Raw genomic sequence first — 21,408 nt, 5'->3', positions numbered from 1 at the left:
TTTTTTCATGTTTTGGTTTGCTTGGATCAGCATGACTGATGGAATCCAAGAAAAAATCAAAAAGAAAAGTCAAAACACACAGTCCAAAACTGTCAAAAACAAACACACGATACAAGATTTAAAGGCTTATTGGACGATGACGCCGGCAATACATGTGTTGAAATTGCAAGATTGATGTAAATACAATTCTAAAATAACAAAGTGTAAAACAATTAAAGTCAGAAGTGAGACATAAAAAAGTCAAATGTACAATCATTACAAATGCATATATAGCCCTAACTACATAGAAGGTGTTGTATGTGGTGGGTTCAAAGAGGAGCAAGCCATAGATAAAACAATCAAGTCTTTCACACTGTGCATTGTTGTTATGTCAAACCTTACCTTTCTTTAGTGACCAATGATTGTAGTCACAGTTAAAAATGACTAAATGATAACAAAAGATAATGTAACTTGAAGAACATATGAGTAATAAAACAAATCAAATAAAGTAACTTCTCAGTGTTTATTGTAGCCATTTTTTCTAGCATGAGAAGTTACTTTCTTTGGTTCGTTTTTTTACTCTTAAAAGTATGTTCTTAAAGTTACGTTATCTTTGAATCTTTTTTTTTTTAGCTGTAAATAAGACACAGTGATAGAAAACTTTAATTTCAGTGAGGTACATTATAGTTTGCTGTACTTTCACTTCTTGAGAAAAAGCTCATCCCACTAAATGCCATTGTTTTTAAATCCACATGTAACCTGATGACAGGTGTGATGCCTTTTTCCTCTGACTCAGCTCAGAGGGGAAACTGTCCTCCGTGTGTGTGTGTGTGTGTGTGTGTGTGTGTGTGTGTGTGTGTGTGTGTGTGCGTATGTTTGGGTGTGTGTGTTTGCTGATCCCTTGGCCATTTCATTATGCCAGTAGTGAGGATTACTGTGCTGATTGCATCCCTGTGTGGGTCCTTGAAAATGCATCGTTCACTGACTGTGTTTGCTTGTGTGTACGTGTATCTGTGTGCTAAAGTGTGAATGACCCTTCTGTCCCTAATTCCACCAACATCCCTTTCAATTTTTCTAAATATGTGGATTCAATTCGATCAGAGCAACAAGTTAGGATGAATATCGCTCCTTGAAGTAGACACATTGACGACAAACTTGTTTTTATCAATCTTTTTGTTTCTGATCAATCATAGCTTCTCAAGTATCTAAAGTTTACAAAAGACATAAAAGTTTGATGCAATGACATATGAGACATTTTGACTACTCTAGTCATGTGATCACTAGTTGTCAAATGGTTAAAATCACACAGTAGTTTTGATAGGTTAAAAGCCTACAATGGTTCACATACTGTGCACTGTCCTTTCTACCCTTTCTTTATGTGTTAGCTTAGTAGTCCTTACCTATCGGGACAGACATGCATCAGTACATTTTATTTGAATCTTTTATCCTTTGCTGACGAATACATTAAGATTTATTTCTTGTCTTATTTATCTAGTTATTTCAGCAGACCAATGTTGGTTTCCAGGTGCCTGTTATGATGAAACAAATAAATTGCGATCTTGAGACAACAACCAAAAAAATGGAGTTGAATTCGATGTATTGATGCCTACCCGTTTAGGGCTTCCATACAGTTAAAGCTTTGATGTGTATTCCTGTGTCCGTGCTGTTAAAATACTATGTAATTCAGTGTTTGAGAACACGTATAAAGCAGATTCTTTCAATATCAGTGATGGCCCTGTTGTGCAGTGACACTTGGCCACCATTAGATGGAGATAGAGTTAAAAAAACAGAAGCAGAAGAACACATTTCAGATGAATGAGGAAGCTGAGGGTGACTTTTTTTTCTGATGGAAAGTGAATCCTCTATCATAGATATCAACAACGTAGTCTCTCTATTCCAGCCAGATGTTGACAAACTCAGCTTCTGCACTTCTGTACAATTATGAGTCCCAGCAGGACGGTGATGGGCACCAGGAGGAGAGAACCATACAGGGGCCATGGCTCTGGAAACACCTCTACACCTGGAACAGAAACCAAAGAAACACTGATCGGACCTGCAATCATTGAACAGTTAGTTTTCCAAATGTCTTGACTTTTTGTGCTACTTCATCCTTAAAGAGTGAATGTGAAACATTTTACTTAAACAACAGGAAAGTGAGCGCTTGTGTAAGAGAGTCTAATCAGCGGCCGTTGGTAACACTGAAACTGAAACAGTGTTATTAGCACCTTGGGATTCTTCAGTTGATGATGGAAAAAGAAAAAAAGAGAATTTATCTAAATTAAGTTGAAGTGTGGGGGCCTGCAGGGCATGTTTGACACATCAGACTGAACCTCTTCACCCACCAAACAGGCAAAGTAAATGTTTCCATACAAGGCATTTATGGCTTTGGTTAATCTGCTTAACTGCTTTCAGGTCATTCAGTTTGTTAAAGACCAACTTTAAATCAATTCAAAACAGCCCTTCAAAACTTTCACTTATTCAAGGAAGTTAGTTTAGGATCTTGGGGACAGTATTAACAGATCTTCTCAAGACAAAGACAAAATCTGTGTTTGTGATAAAAACACGTTATGTGTGTTATAGAAGGGCCCTGATGATGGGGGGAATTCAGGCCTGAGGGAACATGAAGGGGCCTAATTTGGGGGAAAACCACCGAGGGAACAAAGAGATGAGCCCTTCATTTCTTCATGTCTTTAAACAATTCTCCAGTGCCCTTTTCCTCTTCATACCGGCCCTTAAAAGATTCCCTCTTAATAGTCTGCTTCTGTATGTGACAGGTAGCAGAATCCACATTTAGGTCCATGCAAAAATATTTAAATAAATGTGAAAATATGAAGCTTCAGCCGTCTGAGCCAGAACACATAGGATTATATACTCCAAAGTGTTTGTAGTTTGAAACCCCCCCCCCCCCCCCTTTATTTTTCCTGGACAGTGTTTTCCTTACTGATCTGCAGTGTGGGTTTTTCACATACAGCAGAAAGGATAATTAAATGCTTAGCAAAACTGTCGGATACCGTCGGATTGTTTTAAATGAATCATATTTTCTTTTTCCCGTTTGAAGAGTAGGCATGTGCATGCATAGATAACCAGTGCAGATCAGGAGAGAGATATTTACCCGATGGATTATATTGGAAGCTGCTATTAGTTATCAGATCTGCATTCAGGTGCAGCTGACACTCATAGTTTCCACCGCCCCTCACATGTACGCTCTTGGAGAGTGTGACGTAGGGCAGAGCTGCAGCAGCTTCTTCTGGAGCAGAGTCACCAGTTTCCAGTTTGGAACCCTCGTGATAAATGGACAAAACCACAGCCGGATCCCTGGTCACGTTGACCTCACAGCAGAGCAGAGGGTCTTCATGAGCGGTGATGTTAAAGAACATGCTGTCTGAAAGTGCACAGTGACAGACATACGTTGTAGTAAGTCATGGAGCTTCATTACTTTACCTTTACTGATTCTGCTGATGTTGCCAAACTTGAGGCGAAATAACTCCTTAAAGTTACAAGATGCAAATGCAATTAAACACAACACAGCCATTAAACTTGTGGTAGAACTTGTCTCCACTGAGTGAGACTCTGCTGTCCACACGGTCTGTATAAGAGTCAAAGCCTTCTCCAAAAGTATGGTAACCTCTCACTTTTTGGGGGAATAATAGGCTACTAGAGCCTGACCGATTCATCGGCCAGCAGATAATATCGGCCGATATTAGCATATGAAGTGAATATCTGTATCGGCTGATTTTATCTCTGATACGCACAGATATTTCTAGATTTATTCACCAGTCAAAAAGCATTTAATTTGAGTGTCATTGTTTACACTAGCAGTTCTCTTTATGGATGTCCCCAGCAGTATGGATTACAACTAGCTTTCTTTCCGGGTTGAGCAACCGTCTTTTCTTTACATATCTTTTCAACAAGTGTTTGATAACTGCACTTGACGGATAAACGCAAAAACATGTGTATATCTATATCTATCTATTTTTAAAGATTTAAGATTGATGATAGATCTAAGAAAGAAATCACCTGATATTTCTCTTCCTAATATCGGTATCAGCCCCAAAAGTCCCATATCCGTCGGGCCCTTAAATCATACGACCATTATCCTGACCTTTTAAGCCTATGCATTGTCTAACTCAATATAACTCCAGTATATGCTTAGGTTGGTATAAGATATACCAAATGTTACGGTGACAATATGTGTATCATCTTCGTGTAGCTGTGAGAGGATTTTCCCCTTAAACCAAAGATTCATGCTGCATGGGGTGTAAAGATAGTGTGAAATCTGGTTCATTTAAAATTCTAATTAATTTACTGTGTGTATCTTTGTTCTAACTTGTATTTGGATCCATCTAAACCCGATTATTCAGTCACATGAGAACAAGGCACATTAAAGCCCTCATGCCGCCTTGTAGTTCTTGTCTTTCCTTGTAGAGATACTGTATTGAGAGTTTAACCCCTTGGCCTAAATCTTACTTCTCAGGTTATCTTGATCATTCCATTGAACTAAAACTTTTCCCAGTTCCTTATCTTGAGCTAAACCCTACAGAAGCTTGAAATGAACTAGTAGATGAAACATGCATTCATATCGTTATTTGCCTTTGCTGCTAAGCACTGGAAACTGGAAAATATCTAGAACCTTGTATTTACCGTAAACCATCAGTAAAGTTGGTGTGCCCAGCTCCCTGAACTTTTTCCTCTCTGTGGTGATGGAAAGTTTGCACAAGTACTGCCCGCTGTCGTCCCACTGCACATTCTTGAGCAGTATGGACTTGTTGAAGGAGTCTTCATTACTGTCCATCAGTGCTACACGGCTCTTGTATTTCTTTGAGCTGGGCCACAGTCTGCCATTGTCAGAGTCTTCTTTTAAATGGTCCCAATACAGAACCGGTTGGGCCAACATCTTCTCATCAGGAGATAGAAAGAGGTTGGACTGTAGCACAACAGCACGTCCGAGGGGAGACATTATCACAGGAGGCTGGAGGACTGTGACCAGGGAGCATGTACCTGAAAAACAGCCAGAAATAAAACAATGACAGGATGTTAGTTCACCACAGGATGAAACTAACCAATAGTTTCCATTCAAACCCTACCATCACTTTGTCAACCACTAAAATGCTCATCGTGTGCAGCTTACGGTAATATTATGACCAATTACTATAAATGTCATGGCCCCCCCCCCCCCCTGGCCTTCCATTAGATCAGCCACCAATGTATCATGGCAAAATCTTTTTTTCATTTTGTACACAGTCCATTTACACACATTGTTTTACACATTAAATACATACACACACACACACACAAGTTTAATTTTGCCAAAAAGAAACACAAAAGGATTCAAAAGAAACTGCATGCTAACGTCACAACCCTCTCTCTTTTTTTATACCAAAGAGTTTTGTTTTTTTTATACCAAGAGTCATGCATGATTAGGGGAGTGACTGATGTCAGTGCTGGTTTATCAGGAGAGTTAAGGCCCGCCTCAGCTGCACCTCATCATCTGTTTTTAGATTGACAGAAAGTTTGGTTGAGACAGCATTTCCAATATGTTGACCGCCATCCACAGTGCGCTTCAGAAACCAAAGGGTGACATTACTCAGACTACGTCCATGTTTTATACAGTCTATAGCAATAACAGAGTGAAAACACTGAATTTCCAATTGGGGATTATAAAATCTGTCCTGATTTCCATCAGACCGTATTCATGTCGGGCTGGTCAAAAGTTTTGATCTCTAATTGACATTTTTAAGCACTATTGAGACTTATCAGCAAACAACACATTTCCATCTGCCACTAACAGTCTGCACTCAAGTTAACGTTGATGTGAAACAAACTTGAAGGTAGCTTATTTTACATTCATTTGTTGAGTGCCCGCTGATAAATCATTTGATGGCAAACCTCTGCAGATGATGTTTAAATTAATGCTAGTAAATATGAATTAGATCATGAACTTGTGGGGGCGCTGATGGCGCTGATGACGCTGATGGCGCTGATGACGCGTGCACCACACACAGAAGCTATAGTCCTCAGCACAGCCGCTGTGGGTTCGAATCCAACCTCAGCCCTTTAAATTGCTATACGCCGTGAGTTTTGGTTCCCTGATTGGTAGCAGCTTCAAAAGAAGATCTAAAATGAACTAAGAGTTTTGAGATATAAAAACTATGAAACTAGATATTCCCAGAGAAGAAGTGAAAATAGACTTTATAGGCTTATAGGATTTTCTAATATCTTCAAAAGAATTTGTTATGGTGAGCATCGAGTATGAGGATCTGTGTCCTTTTTGAGATTCAACTTCCTAAAACATTGGTCTTTGGCTCTCCAGAACTGATCAACAACCTGACAAGAAAAGTTTTCACATGACAAGTATTTTAAATTTTAATTCATCTAACACAGTGTGGATGAATGATCTTTCAGATTTTATCAATCAACAGAAAAAGATAGTTTGAGAATAAAAAATGAACGCAAAAACAACCTTAATATTAAAGGCTTAATATGCCATCAGTGTGTGAATGGGTAGGGTTGACCTGAGGTGTGACAGTTCTTTGAGTAGTCAGGAGACTAGAAAAGGTCTATACAAGCTCAAGTCCATTTAAGGATGTCCTGCATATTAGTTTTTTAACCCCCAAATTATGTGGATGTTGTGTCTGACAGCTGTCCAAAATGAATGGCATTTTATGAAGTAATTTTTCTCTTGACAGCCAAACTTCTACCGCTCTTCTATCGAGAGCCTGCTGCTGTACTGCGTCACAGTGTGGTACGCCAGCTGCACTGAAGCAGACAGAAAGGGGCTTCATGGAGTAATAAGCACAGCACAAAAGATCATCGGCTGCACACTCCCCTCACTTGAGGACATTTATAACTCCCGCTGCCTGAACAGTGCAAAAAACATTGTAAAGGACAGCTCACACCCCGGCTTTCATCTGTTCGACATGTTGCCCTCTGGCAGACGCTACAGGTCTGTCAGAGCACGGACAAACAGACTCAAGGACAGCTTCTTCCCCAGAGCCATAACCACACTCAACCTGGACATGCATTGACCGTCCCACCCTCACCACACATACTGTGCAATATTTATTTTATATTTCTGCAATATCTTACATTTCATACTGTGCAATATTATTTATATTTCTGCAATATCTATTTATATTCTGTTATGCTACTACCTGTAAATAACTCCTACCATACATTGCCCATCTTACCTGAATGAGAGTTCCTTTTTTTTAATTTTCTTCTTTTGTTGTTTTTAGCTGTGGATTCTTGTATGTGTGTGCACTTTAAGGTGAAGCCAAATAATTTTGTTGTACAATTGTATACTGACAATAAAGACATTCTATTCTATTCTAATAGTTAGTACAGTCCAAATAGTATAAAACAGAAAGGTTTTTAAATGTGGCTTGAATTTAAAGTTGGAAGAGATTTTGTTGTGGTCCACATGAATGAATGAGCGAGGCACCAAACCCTGAACTGATTGAAGCTCCAGTCCCTATTCGGCCCCCTCATACTGACCTCCATTAATGTATGACGACAGGTCCTATTTGTGCTTACATGCCTATGTGTGGGTGAAGCGTGTCTCCAAATAACAGAATGATTTTCTATTCTTTTGAATAAATAAATAAATTGAGAGGCAAATCTCCTTTTTACCTAAAGCTGGTTGTCATAAAATATATTGAAAAATAAATACACTACAGTGTGCTCACACAGCAGTGTCGAAACCACAGCAAAGAAACCACAATAGAAATTACCATTATATCTAAATGAACACTTTCAGGAAATGATGTCAAAAAGTTTGTCCTTTTATTTAAGAAATGTTTGACAGGCTCATAATGTCCTTCAATTGAACACTTTGATTTCAACACACTGTGCTGAAATACTGCATATATATATATAAATTAGGATAACTTCAGGAGCCCTAGAATAAATACACATATTTTTGAATCTCTAAACCACAGCATCTTTATACATCTTACCTGAGACCAGAAGGTAGAGAATCATCAGTTGTGTCTGTCCCCATTTTGTCAGTTTTAAGCTGTGATGCGTCTCAGATAGAATCACTTCAAACATGCCTGTTGACTAAACGCACGAGGTGCCACATGCTCTGAGTGAATAAAAAGGATGTGCATTCATACGTACCCCCCCAAACCACAGACACACACAGAAACACAGAAGCACGCACATGCACACTTAAACACATACAAACACACTTCCTCTGAGGTTTATATATCTGTGTTAGGGTGTTAAGCCGTTTATGCTTTTCCTACTGAATGCAGATGCTGTGCAACACAAGCCCACCTGTTCTGCAACAAGATACACATGACACCTTCCTAACAATCTTAGGTAAGTCACAAGTACATGTGGTGGGGATGCAAAGGGCAATGTTTTTTGTAACAACACTCTGTTTCATATAAATCGTATGCCACACATATTTGTTCTGTTTTATTAAAACTTTAAATGGTCGAAGAAAATATGTTGTGGCTTGATTTGCACACAAAGAGAAGTCTGATTAATAGATTTACTCTTCTTTTGTGCCCAAACGAGTGGCTTTACCAAAGTTGCATCTGTGCCATCAAATTCTCAACTGACCTCTTCTAAAGTGGCTTACTGAGTAGCTCAATGTAAAAAAACATGTAAAAACATTTAGACTAAATGCAGATCAAAGCTGGACATTAGAATTATTTCATTGAGTCAGACCGTTGAAGGCCACCTTGCAGTGTCACTTTTAATCCAGATTCAGATTCACACAGATTTAGGTTACATAAAGTGCAGATTGGTTTTGACAGTCGACCCAGACCATACATAGCCTACATTTACAACACACAGCAGACAGGAGTATGTTAGGGAGAGAATAAATAAATCACTACCTTGACAGAAATACACACTGGCTCCCTCATGTGGCTTCTTGAATAATGACACACACACACTGGGTTGGTTAAAGATTAAAATACAAAGTTTAAGTTTAAAACATTAAATGAATAAATGACTAACTAAATAAATAATTAGGCCTCATATGGGGCATTATAGGATGCATTACACATTATATTGTATTAATAAAGTCTGAGAATGTGTACAGGCTTTAGCCTACAAGTCCAAATTAGTGTGGTTAAACACAGAAACAAAAAAATAGGGTAACATAATAAAAATAATCTTTCATTCCAAGCGACCACTGTCGAGGTTTAACAGCCTGATGGCAGAAAGAATGAAAGAATAAAAAGAAATCTTATTGAAAGTAGTGACTGAAACAAAATGTTGCGGGAAGAACTCCATTACCCATACAGCCTTTATTCCAACGTTGTACGTCATGACGTCATTTGGAAGACATATTTCAACATGGAGGATATCGTCGCTGTTGAAAAGATCCCGGTATGAATCAGTGACATTGTTTCCTGTTTTGCTCTTAAAATTTTGCAGTTTTCTGTGGTACGCTTTTGTAAATCTTTACATTTTTACGTGTCGCTGCCCCTCATTGCGAGTCGTGATATTTAACTGTTCGGTTTCGGCTCGTTTTAGATGCTGAAATGTGAAAACCTGCCTGTTCATTCTCGGCGCAGTTGCTATGTCATGCACGCAAGCTAGCTGCTAGCAGTTAGCGCGATTTGTTCTGAAGTAGTTCAGATGTAAAGGACTTTATAAAAACTGTACGGATGAGAATTTGTTCTGTAAGCAATTGTGGAATGTTTTTTTTTTTTTTTTGTCTGTGTTTTGTAAACGTCTTGAAATATTCGGGTGTTATTTATTTGGATCATGTTAGTGAGCTAGCTGCTTTCGAGCTAATGCTAACTGAGCTTGTGTTTGATTTGTTGTCAAAATGTAACATCGACTAGTTTCTGCAGAGAAAGACTTCTGTTCCATCACTACATTTTATCTGTTTACTTTGCGTCCTGCTGCTCCAGTTATTGCTTTGTTTAAGACGATTTTATTAGAATTTATTACTGTAAATGTTATTTATCTTATTTTTACCTCATTTTATTTATCTATTTTACCTTATTTTATTTATCAATTTACCTTATCTTATTTTACCTTATTTTATTTATCTATTTTACCTTCTATTTATCTATTTTACCTTATCTTATTTTATTTATCTATTTTACCTTATCTTATTTTATTTATCTATTTTACCTTATCTTATTTTATTTATCTATTTTACCTTATTTTACCTTATCTTATTTTACCTTGTTTTATTTATCTATTTTACCTTATTTTATTTATCTATTTTACCTTATCTTATTTTACCTTGTTTTATTTATCTATTTTACCTTATTTTATTTATCTATTTTACCTTATCTTATTTTACCTTATTTTGGTTGTATTGCACCGCGGGACGGAGACAAACGAAATTTCGATTCCACTGTATGTCTGGCATATTTTGAAATTGACAATAAAGTTGACTTTGACTTTGATTAATGAATATTGATATAAATGTTTTATTTCTGTGGTGATAAATGTTTTTTGTTTTATTTCTGTGTTCACAGGAAGACATGCCGGCAGTACTGACATCCAGACCCCAGACAGGCCTGTCCTTCCTGGCCCCAGAACCAGAAGATCTTGAGGACCTCTACAGCAGATACAAGGTCTGACACCTTCTGTATAAAGAAATGTTAAACCTTACTGTAGAGGCCATTTTAATCATAATAACTTCAGTTTCAGAAGTATGGTTTAAGTTTGTGTTAATAGAGTATATTTTGTGTGTTGTAAGAAATAAGTATTAATTTACTACATAGTACTTGATTTAACACAAGTGACAATTTTTATATGACACACAAGAAGAAATTGCCACTACACTTTCCAAAAGCAATGTTTCATTCACGACTGAATTCATATGTATTGTTTTTATTTGTTAATAACAGCAGGCTTTGCAGTGCATACATTTCAAACACAGCGGTTTCACTGACAGACACCACAGTTCTCATAGAAGCTACAGTGATAATAAATAAACAAGTTTTAAATACGTAAAATGGGATTTCTGGATTTATAAGAAGACTGGGTTATCGCAGAGTGTCTACTTCTGTTTTCCAAAAGTAGTTTTTTTTTTTTTAGAGCTTGTTGTTTCACTGTCCACACATAGCCATTTACTGTGGTCTCCGCTCAGATTTATAGTATTTTCATCTGGAGCGTGCTCTTACCTTCTTTCTTTTTCTCCTGTGTTTGCAGAAGCTGCAGCAGGAGCTGGAGTTCCTGGAGGTGCAGGAGGAGTACATCAAAGATGAACAGAAAAATCTAAAGAAGGAGTTCCTCCATGCCCAGGAGGAGGTGAAGAGGATACAGAGCATACCTCTGGTCATTGGCCAGTTCTTGGAAGCTGTTGATCAGAACACAGCCATTGTTGGCTCTACTACAGGTAACATTAAAATACAATAAAAACATGCTTTATACAGCATACATTTATTTGTATATTCTACAAAAAATGGCTGCGTATTAAAATGTAATGCGATATAAATCTTGAGAAAAAGTCTGCTAACAATACCACCGAGCATCTCTTGCTCTTCAGATTGTTCCAGCAGGAATGCTTGATGGATGGGTTGGTATTAAAGGCTTTCAATTTGCTAGATGTCTTCGCACATCAGAAAGTTTGAGCCTTTGGGGAGCTGGATCACAGAGGGGTTTTCTTGCACGCCCCGTGTACGGAGACTATCCTACTCCAAGCGGGCGGCCAGGGTTCAACACTGACCCTTGGCTCTTTTCACAAATGTTGTTCTCCGCTCTGTCAACCCTGCTTCTGACTCTATCCCAAAAAAAAAGAAAAAAAACTGTGATTATGCCACACAAACCCTAACAGACCCAGAACCATTATAGGGACCATAAAACATTATTAGAACTCAGTGTTTGCTCGTGCCATTGGTTAATCATCGTGTGCCTGTTCATAGACAGTGACATGTAGCCTGTACCATGTGTATAGCAAGACTTGGGGTCTTGATATCTTAATAGCAGATGGGACTATTTCATGGCAATATAACATTTATAGACTTTCTAAATTTGAACCTGGACTTGGCTGGTCCAAACAGTTCTGGGACCGTTGAGCTAGGATGTTACTCCTGTCCTCCAGTCTGCAGCCAAAACATTGAAATAGAATCAGTTGTTTTGTTTTTAGTGTTTTGTCCTTTTTACAGATGTTTCTCTTCACCAGTCTACAGTTTACAGATTTTTATTAGTAATTTTTTAACGTTACAGGGAATATTGTCTAAAGGGATAAAAATGATTGTGATCTTCATGCATTAAAACTAAGAGATGGATAGAAAATATATAATATTCACAAAATACAGAGTTTGAAATGAAAAATATATGAATAGATCCAGCTAAGAATTAAAAATGAATGAAATGGCAGATGATGCATACAAGCTGTATATTAAAATGCTTTACCATGTGCTGCCTTTCAGAGTCTTTTAAGAGAAACTGGAAGAAATGTACTATGTACTGTCAAATGTTAATTATTCAGGATGCGGTACATCGTTTTAAATGTGTAATGAGTTCTTTCCTTGTGTTCTTTCTTCTCAGGATCCAACTACTATGTGCGCATCTTAAGCACCATCGACAGAGAGCTGCTGAAGCCCAATGCCTCAGTGGCTTTGCACAAGCACAGCAACGCCCTGGTGGATGTTCTCCCTCCTGAAGCTGACAGCAGCATCATGATGCTGACTTCTGGTAAGACACTCTGTACCATTGTCTTAATTAAGGTTTCCAGAAATGTGTTCAGAGCTTCCTGACCAAACAACCATGATCCTTTTGTCTAATTGTGCCACAAGATATTATTTATGATTTCTGCTGGGGATGTTCTTATTTTATTCAGACTGAAAAACACTCAGAAAACATTATACATTAGCAGTGCACTATCAGCCTTGGTCCTCCTTGTTGGCTAACATCCACATGCTTGTTATGGTTACACAATGCTCCTGTTAAATAGTTTCATGTCAGTTTAAGCCATCATAGCCTTCATAAAACGATCCATTTTCTGGATCAAAATACTGCCAAACCACTCTGCACTACATCTAAAAGATGCCATCCTTTTTATTGGTACTTGGTTACATCCAGGTTGTAGAGATTTATGGCAGTACGGCAATAGCTACTAACTGGAGCTACAGCCTTGGCAAGTGAAGGGCGGCTGCATTACAACTCGCATAGAACATTTGACCCTCGTTAAGTTGGCTTATCGTTCACATTCCTCACTTATACACAAGCCTCGAGTCTAATTAAACAGTCAAAGTGCTCAATTATTTAACCAGTAGCCACATATCCTACCATTTAAAATACATGTAAACCTTTTTCTTAAAGTTGGTGGTTTTTTTAAAAAGTTAACAATATTTAAATAGTAAAGCTGTAATAAGTTTCCTTTTTTTTCCCTTTTCTTCTGCTCACAGACCAAAAGCCTGATGTGATGTACGCAGACATCGGTGGTATGGACATTCAGAAGCAGGAGGTCCGAGAAGCTGTCGAGCTGCCACTCACCCACTTTGAACTCTACAAACAGGTCAGACATTTCAAAGATGGACAATAAATATGTTTTGTGGCCTTTAAACCCACTTTAACTTTTCATAGTTAGGAGCGTAACAGGATTCTTCTTTTTCAAAAATGGATACTTTATGAGTCTGGTCTATTTCCTTTCCTAGATTGGCATTGACCCACCCAGGGGTGTCCTTATGTATGGACCTCCAGGTTGTGGTAAGACCATGTTGGCCAAGGCAGTGGCACACCACACTACAGGTAATCCACCATATCATAGACACGTAGGTGTTACTGTTCAGAGTTTTAGACGAGACTGTGCAGTAGTTGAAGTTCAAATAAATAATTATAATAATAATAAAGGTTATTTATAAAGCAACTTACAAAGTGCTTTTCAGAACATAAAAATCCCAACAGTATTATCCCCAACAATAAGTTCCCAATAAAACCATGAATATAGCAACAAAACAAGAGGACATAGAGAATACAATGGAAAACAAACAGTATTCAAAAGTGATTTAAAAGCAGATACTGATGTAGCTGGTCTGAGATCCTCAAGCAGGTTTTTCCACAGCTGAGGAGCCCGAGCAGAAAATTCCCCGTCTCCTTTAGTAGAAGAGTACAAATATAAGGTGCAGATTTAAAGAGTGTATGAATTGTAAACTGGTTTGTGTGAACATCATTAAATCACATTAAATTGAAGGTGGAAGTCCAAAAATACATAATGTCAAAGTAAACTTATTGACAGTACAGATTAGAAAGTGAAAAGGTTAATGATGAGGTGCAAGTAGACAGTCAAATCGACAATGCTGCCGAAAGACAGACAGGCCAATAACTGTGATTGTGATTGGATAAATTACTACTGTAGACAGTGAGGGTGGGGAGATCATATTGTACAGTGTCAAGATAGAAGCGGACAGGATTATAGATATTTAAACTTGATATAAAACAAAAGAAAAGGCGATGGTTATTTACCTGAAATTGGAAATGCTTTCTCATTGTGGATTATATTAACCCGGATCAATCCAAAAACCAGAGGGGTGCAAAGATCCAGAGAGAAAGAGCTATGGACGAAGATTATTTTGTTCTATACTATATTACACTAAAAACTCTTTTTCCCCCAAACAATGAAAGATGAATTCAAGCTCATTGACTATATAATTTAAAAAAGTAATTTTATACATCTAATGTAGTGCATAGTAAAAACAAATCCCTGTTCAATGTTTTTGTCTCCAGCGGCGTTCATCCGTGTGGTGGGCTCTGAGTTTGTCCAGAAGTATTTGGGTGAGGGTCCTCGTATGGTGCGCGACGTCTTCAGGCTGGCAAAGGAAAATGCCCCGGCCATCATCTTCATCGATGAGATTGACGCCATTGCCACGAAGCGTTTTGATGCTCAGACCGGAGGTATGAACATGTGCTGCAGGCTAAATACAGACCAAACAAATCACTTGCAGAACAACCTGGGACTTGGTGGGGGATTTTTTCAAATGAATTCTTACTAAATATTTCATGACTTGAGGGACAACATTATTTTTTAAATTTAAGTTTTCCCATTTTAGGATGTTTGTTTCCCTGATTCCTTGAAAATGCAGCAACATCTAGGTACATATGTACCCTCTGACCTTCCGTTTTTATTTCTGCAGCTGATAGAGAGGTGCAGAGAATTTTACTTGAGCTGCTCAATCAAATGGACGGCTTTGACCAGAACGTAAATGTCAAGGTGAGTCAAGTCTACCTATCTAAGAAAGCTCTCAACTTTCCCCCAGTGACTACGCTTTCAGTGCATTTGCTGACTCGTGGTGCCGCTGATGGAGCCTGAGCCACGTCAGCGGGACATAACCAGCCATTTATTTACTCTGCTGTTGTTGTTATGCCTTATGGTGTTCCATTCCGCTTAGAAGGCACCAAAAAGGTTTATTTTGTCAGTCTCTAAAACCTCAAATGCACATTTTGCCCTTGAGCTATCGGCAAACCCAGCTCACAAAAGGAACCATGAGAGTTTCAAGAGAGTGGCTGCTTATTTCTAGGAAATGGTTTTTTTCTGTGAAGAATTGAATTTCCTGAGGGTTTTTTATGGCAGATGCTTTGACAGATCTTGTTAACGGTACAACTGGGGCTTTGCATTGTGTTTCTTGTTACCCTGGCTGCTCTAAACAAGCTAGTACAGTGATCTCTCTGCTATTTTTCTGTCATACATATGAGGGTTTCTACTGGCAAACTAGAAATGACAATGTGAAGTTGTATCATATCAACTTTCTTTTAATTGGTGTTATTTTTTGCCACTTAAAAGTTATTCTTGGCAGCACCTTTTTGTTAACTACTACTAAATTACAAGCAGGCTCTGCAATGACACACATTCTATATTAAATCGTAGCATCACCTTCCTGTAATTAATCAAAGCCTTCTTATGTGATGGGCTGTCTCTCCGGTTACAGGCTCCAAAGGCAAAACCATAACCCTAGACCGTAATATCTTAATCGTGATATGTGTACAGTTACCCATCATGCACTGTTGTCATTTCAACCCTCCTCCCTTTCAGGTTATCATGGCCACCAACAGAGCTGACACTTTGGACCCAGCTCTGCTGCGTCCTGGTCGTCTGGACAGAAAGATTGAGTTCCCCCTGCCCGACCGCAGGCAGAAGCGTCTAATTTTCTCCACCATCACCAGTAAAATGAATCTCTCCGAGGAGGTCGACCTGGAGGACTGTATCCTTTTTGGTTCATTTAGTGCACATCTACATGGTACAAGACAATACACCAACTTCACATAGGAAATACAACTTCAGTTTGTGCCAGAAAGAGTCTTGTTTTCCGCTGTAAGACGTAATCGGCATGCTTACTTTGAAGAATTAATGTTTTCTTGTCTGCTGCCTTTTGTGCAAATGTTTCCTTCTTTGCAGATTAGGAATTGGACTCGTACAGCATGAAGGGTAATTCTCTTGTTCCAAGCAAAGACTGTAGAAAACATGAATATTTCATAAGAAATTTCTTAAAGATGCGTACTGTAATTCAGGTTCAAAATGGGTTTTTTTTAGCCACACTAGATAAAGTTGTCAGTGAGTCCAAAACCCTGTTCACACATACGGAAATCTCCTGAAAAACTCTAGAGCTTTGGCTACCCGGAGGGGATTTAAGCCATGTGTGAATGCAAACAGCCGCATTTTTCGCGCAGACTTTACCTGGAGTTTATCCGGCCAGACCCCTAGTATTTTTTCGTGAGCCGATATCTGAACTCGGCAGCATACACTCCGGAGATTTCAATTTGAGCCAACGGAAAGAGAATGACGTTTATATACAGTGTCTGCACGTGACCACTACGATCTCCGTGCACGTCATTAAACGGCTGCATTATGTTTTCTGTTCATCACTATGTTGTTCTCCTCTCTTTTGTGGATGTTGTTATTCCATTGGACTACACATTGCATTGATGTAAAGGCAAATATTCTCATTATAGCGTTGTGTAGAGGACAATGTTGCTTCAGCCGCTACTTCCGCGTTGTTTATTTACGTCACGTCTTGCCTCGGGAAATCCAGAATAATACCACTTGAACTGAATCCCCTCCAGCCTTAGCAATGCTGTTAAATAACAATTGCTATCCGAAAATATAGACAAATCCGAAACTGCATCTTGTAAACAACAACAAATGTACAAAACACCAAGAATCTCAGACAAACTGAACTCGAACTGAAACAGTTGGTTCATTAGCATTTTAAACAGTGTTGAGGATAAGAGTCTGCGGCTCGTTTTGCTGTATCATCTGGGTACTCCTTTTATGTGTAAACAATGCACAGATGTTTATACTTCTGAGTTCAGTCATCCTTAACTGATGAACAGATGTGGCAAGACCAGACAAAATCTCTGGAGCTGACATCAACTCCATCTGCCAGGAGGTGAGCTTCATCTTTCGTTATCTGTTTATACTTTCCAGAAACTCATGGAAAATGTAATAGTAATTACTTAGCATTAAAGACAACTAAACACCTTTTGAATTCATTTTTTGGCTTCCTCCTGCTGTTTATGTCTCCCTCAGGCTGGCATGTTGGCTGTGCGTGAGAACAGGTATATCGTCCTGGCTAAAGACTTCGAAAAAGCTTACAAGACAGTCATCAAAAAGGACGAGCAGGAGCACGAGTTCTACAAGTAGAGAGAAAATTCATCCTGGGGGGAAAAAAAGGTGTCGAGACACTCAAGTTTAATATTGATTTATGTCAGTGTGTCTGTATCTACTGTGTGTCTTTTAAGGATTAGAAGTCCCTGACTGACATCGATTTTGGACTAAATTTACTCACTGCAGCACAAGGCCTAATGTCAAAGATTGGCTTTGTGTCTCCAGCCTTGAGAAGACACACCACCATGAGATGCAGTGTTGTTTTTTTTACAGGCACTCGACTGGTTCTTAAAAATATCTTGCCCTGACTGTAGCTAGGATAGAGAATTTGTATCTATATGTGCTCACTTAACAAGACATAACTTTAAAAGATCCATTAAAGATGTTTTCCATTAAAAAAAAAAAAAAAAAAAGAATAATGGTCATCGTTTTTCTGACTTGAAATCTATGGCTTTTTAAAGAGAGCATTAAAGCAACACTGTGCATGTCCTCATTGGATTTTCTTGCAAATCGATTCAACAATCACCTGAAGTAGAGGCGAGAGATTTAAGAGGATCTAGTGGACAAGATTGAATATCTGGTACACAGGGTATGCTCTGGATGGACAAACAAAGCACTTCTCTCAAGTAAACCTTTTGACTTTTTCCCCGCAATTTAAGAGGCCACGATAGATTGTACCACACACACTCAGAAAGGGATGTTAATCTGTAACCTCGCAGCTAATAATGCGAAGAATTTCATCCTTAAAGAGAATAATTTACTCATTGGACAAACTCAAAGCAATTTAAAGGAGGTACTTACCTGAACATATTTTTTTTTTAAATTGAACAATGTGTTATGAACTACGGTTTCTAAGCTGGTTTTATCTCATCATCAGACACATGCTCGACATTAATATCTGTATTAAGACAAATATAGAAACAAGCACAAGACAAACTGGAGTTTGTTGGCAGTGATTAGTGATGGCCAAACATCAGATGTATGTACTGCTTTGTGGATATGCTCCTGCCGGTGTTTACATCTTGGAGTTGACAGAGACGATGCAAGTGGATGCCAGTGCTGGGTTGGGCTCCCCGGTTAGTGGCTTTCCGCTTCTCTTGTTCTAAACTTGCCCATGAGTTGAACCAGGGCAGCCTGAGGTTGCAGCTCTCCCTTTAGGCCACAGGTGGGGGGGGGGGGGGGGAAGACAAACACAAACCTATTAGTGGTTAATTTGCATGAACTGGATGAAGGATGACAAAGTTATTTGACTTTACTGTTAATTATTGATATGAAGTCAGAATATCACAAGTTTCAATTTAACCTGCTGTAACATATTGGAAACGAGCAGTCTGGGGATTGGAGAAAATAATGCCAGCTTCAGATTATGACTTTGGAAATTACCAGCATAGTAAATATCTCGTATATAATTTATACCCACATGTGTCTCACTTGGTACCGTGTAGGCAGGGTGTAAGTGACCTGGTCAAAGTAGTAGGGACAGAGCTGCAGGTTTGCCAGATCTGGCCGGTGAGACATCATGGCAAAGATTTGATCCAAGCAGTGGATTGGTCCACAGTACTGTCCAGGGGAGAGTCCATGCCAAAGGACTGAGAGCAACACATCCATGCTGGACTGAGCGACTGACGGCCTGAGGTGAAATAACTGGTACAGAGGTTGTTGGACAGCCATTTTGAAAACTCTGAGCCGTCAAAAACATAGAAAACATGTTATTCAATGTGATGGCAGCAACAGAATAAAGTGGTCAATGGGTCTGTTTCACAAGACTGACCATTCAATGCGTCTGTGTACTTTATATTGATTAGAGTTTATAAGGAAAATGCCTTTTTGTTGATTTAAAAAAAATGAATGACTTATGATGTCAAATGAATCAAAAGGTAAATATAGTTTCCTACCTTATGCTCAGTGGTAGGTAATCTCCTGTATGAAATGTTAAGTTTCTGTTTTCTTTTAGACTCTCCTGTTCTAGAACATGTTTCTTTATTTGAACGATGCCTGGCGACAAACGCGTGGGTTCGATAATGATGGAATTCTTAAACACAAGTGCACAAACACAAATACTACTTTTAAGAAATTAATCAGAAAAAATAACACACAGACAAGATGAACTGTAACAAAGAGATTAAATTGATGTAAAAAGTTTTTCTACAGATTATCATGTACTGTACTTTCATTGAACTGAGACGTTTTGAAGGGATATAAGGCCTAAAGTTTGGAGACTGGTTTTGGATTTTCTTTCCTTTGCATTTCTAAAGACGATGGAAAGCGTCTTGCTTGTATTGCATCGACCACAAATTTAGTTTTTCTATCAATGTAAGGTATTCTTATTGTGAGTGTTGTTTGCCATCAAGATTTCTTCTCCTTTTTATACTGTATTTATGAGTCAGAATGTAAGACTGTAATCTTTACTGGGCGTCATAGTGAAACCACTAATTATATTTAGTAGTACAGCTGTCTATGAAAGAGTTACTATAACTTTAACTGCTGCCAGCTTAGTCTCAAAGATAAGGTAAGACCATCCTTTATTAATCCCCAGAGGGAAAATTAAAGTGTTGCAGCAGTAAAAAGACAAGAAGAAGAAGCGTGCATATTAGTACAAATAAAATTAGAATATATAAGAATATACAGTATACAAATAAAAATACAACATATTTACAACTATTAACTAGTTAGTGTATAAAGTAAACTATACATTCATGACAAACAAAAAAAGACTTTGCAGGACATTCAGAGGCACTGCTTGTCAACAGGCAAGCAACTGAACTGATTGGGACCCCAGAACAGTAGGGGGCCCCTGAGGGCCTCGCAAACTTACACCAAAGCAGCGGCCCAAAATGTGCAAATTTAGCAACAACAGTATGAAACCTCCCTAATGGGGCCCCCATCTGACAACACTCACTCTCTTTGCCTTTCTAAGTGTTGCATGCACTATTGCTGTGAAAACCAAAGTTCGTCAATGAAAGTCAACAAAGAAAAATTAAGAGGAATTATCCGTCTACAGGAGAGAAAAGTCAAGTCAAGTCAACTTTATTTATATAGCACATTTATAACAGCCGATTTAGACCAAAGTGCTGTACAGTAAATCAGGCAAAATACATTACATCCAAAACATCATAAAAACACGTGAAAGCAAAAATTAAAAGTGAATTAAAACACAAAACAATAGTAAAAGTTCTAATAGACACTGCTGCTGGGATAAAACACTCAACTAGAGGTAAAAGCCAAGGAAAAGAAATGGATTTTTAAAAGTGACTTAAACTGCTCAGTTGTGGCAGCAGATCTTATTTTAAATGGTAATCTGTTCAGAAAAAAAAAAAAAAAATCAAAAAAAAGAAAGAGGAGGAAAGCGTAGAGACACTGCCAGACATAGTGGTTATAGAGGCCCCCCCAATTGATTTTTGCCTGGGCCCCCAAAAGACTAGAATCGCCACTGAGGACATTCAGACATATACTTTTGACTGTGTTTAAGGCATTAAATGGACTTGCCCCCCCCCCCCCCCCCGCCTACCTCTCAGAACTCCTATCCCCATATAAACCGGTGAGAGATCTTAGGTAATTTGCACAAAACTTTCTGTCACGGCCTAAATCGAGGACAAGGTGCAATGTGGATCGAACCTTTTTTTTAATTTTTTTTATTGCAGAACCAAAAACTATGGAACTCTTTGCCTTATGGAAAACTCGCCTTAAAACATATTTTTACTCAATTGCTTTTAATGTTCACTAACCTGTTTTTATTTTTTAATTGTTGTTATTCCTGTCTGTTACTTTTTAATGCTTTGTTTTTGCAATGTTCAACACTTTGGATCAATCAATGTTGTGTTTAAAGTGCTATATAAATAAAGTTGATTTGATTTGATATTGGCTACAAGTTAAAGTGACCGGTTATGAGATAAAGTGACATG

The 21,408-nt window shown here is 38.3% G+C and overlaps 2 protein-coding genes and 1 long non-coding RNA gene across 5 annotated transcripts; 2 read left to right on the top strand and 1 right to left on the bottom strand.

Annotated features, from left to right (window-relative positions):
- Positions 1 to 112: 112 nt before the first annotated feature.
- On the bottom strand, positions 113 to 8,075 carry LOC136179765 (uncharacterized). The gene is made up of 4 exons (XM_065957546.1): positions 7,935 to 8,075; positions 4,621 to 4,977; positions 3,092 to 3,361; positions 113 to 1,999 (listed from the first exon to the last, which is right to left on the bottom strand). Exons 1-4 carry the CDS (start codon positions 8,026 to 8,028, stop codon positions 1,896 to 1,898), a joined length of 825 nt encoding a protein of 274 aa, XP_065813618.1. The 5' UTR covers positions 8,029 to 8,075; the 3' UTR covers positions 113 to 1,895.
- On the top strand, positions 1,926 to 7,305 carry LOC136179766 (uncharacterized). The gene is made up of 2 exons (XR_010666732.1): positions 1,926 to 2,048; positions 6,666 to 7,305. It is a non-coding gene; the product is annotated as an uncharacterized lncRNA (long non-coding RNA).
- A 1,183-nt stretch (positions 8,076 to 9,258) lies between the features above and the next one.
- On the top strand, positions 9,259 to 21,362 carry psmc4 (proteasome 26S subunit, ATPase 4). 3 transcript variants are annotated; one of them, XM_020652554.3, is made up of 11 exons: positions 9,259 to 9,324; positions 10,434 to 10,532; positions 11,113 to 11,299; positions 12,454 to 12,600; positions 13,314 to 13,423; positions 13,563 to 13,656; positions 14,632 to 14,799; positions 15,039 to 15,115; positions 15,935 to 16,103; positions 17,233 to 17,288; positions 17,429 to 21,362. In XM_020652554.3, exons 1-11 carry the CDS (start codon positions 9,292 to 9,294, stop codon positions 17,540 to 17,542), a joined length of 1,254 nt encoding a protein of 417 aa, XP_020508210.1. In that variant the 5' UTR covers positions 9,259 to 9,291; the 3' UTR covers positions 17,543 to 21,362. The 3 variants fall into 3 exon arrangements, with proteins under 3 accessions (XP_020508210.1, XP_020508211.1, XP_065814186.1); XM_020652555.3 differs by having other exon boundaries at positions 9,285 to 9,381; XM_065958114.1 differs by lacking the exon at positions 9,259 to 9,324 and adding an exon at positions 9,591 to 9,620.
- The last annotated feature ends 46 nt before the right edge of the window (positions 21,363 to 21,408 follow it).

The sequence above is a fragment of the Labrus bergylta genome, chromosome 8 (assembly GCF_963930695.1).
Source record: "Labrus bergylta chromosome 8, fLabBer1.1, whole genome shotgun sequence".
NCBI lineage: Eukaryota > Metazoa > Chordata > Actinopteri > Labriformes > Labridae > Labrus > Labrus bergylta.
This window is presented reverse-complemented; position numbering and strand designations above follow the sequence as displayed.

Bases quoted from the DNA above. Each gene is read 5' to 3' on its own strand.
- psmc4 (XM_020652554.3), top strand. From the start codon at position 9,292: ATGGAGGATATCGTCGCTGTTGAAAAGATCCCG. The intron at 11,300-12,453 runs GTAACATTAAAA...CTTTCTTCTCAG, and splicing joins CATTGTTGGCTCTACTACAG to GATCCAACTACTATGTGCGC. The intron at 16,104-17,232 runs GTATCCTTTTTG...ACTGATGAACAG, and splicing joins GGAGGTCGACCTGGAGGACT to ATGTGGCAAGACCAGACAAA.
- LOC136179765 (XM_065957546.1), bottom strand. From the start codon at position 8,028: ATGTTTGAAGTGATTCTATCTGAGACGCATCACAGCTTAAAACTGACA. The intron at 4,978-7,934 runs GTAAGATGTATA...GCTGTTTTTCAG, and splicing joins TCTCTACCTTCTGGTCTCAG to GTACATGCTCCCTGGTCACA. The intron at 3,362-4,620 runs GTAAATACAAGG...GTGCACTTTCAG, and splicing joins AACTTTACTGATGGTTTACG to ACAGCATGTTCTTTAACATC.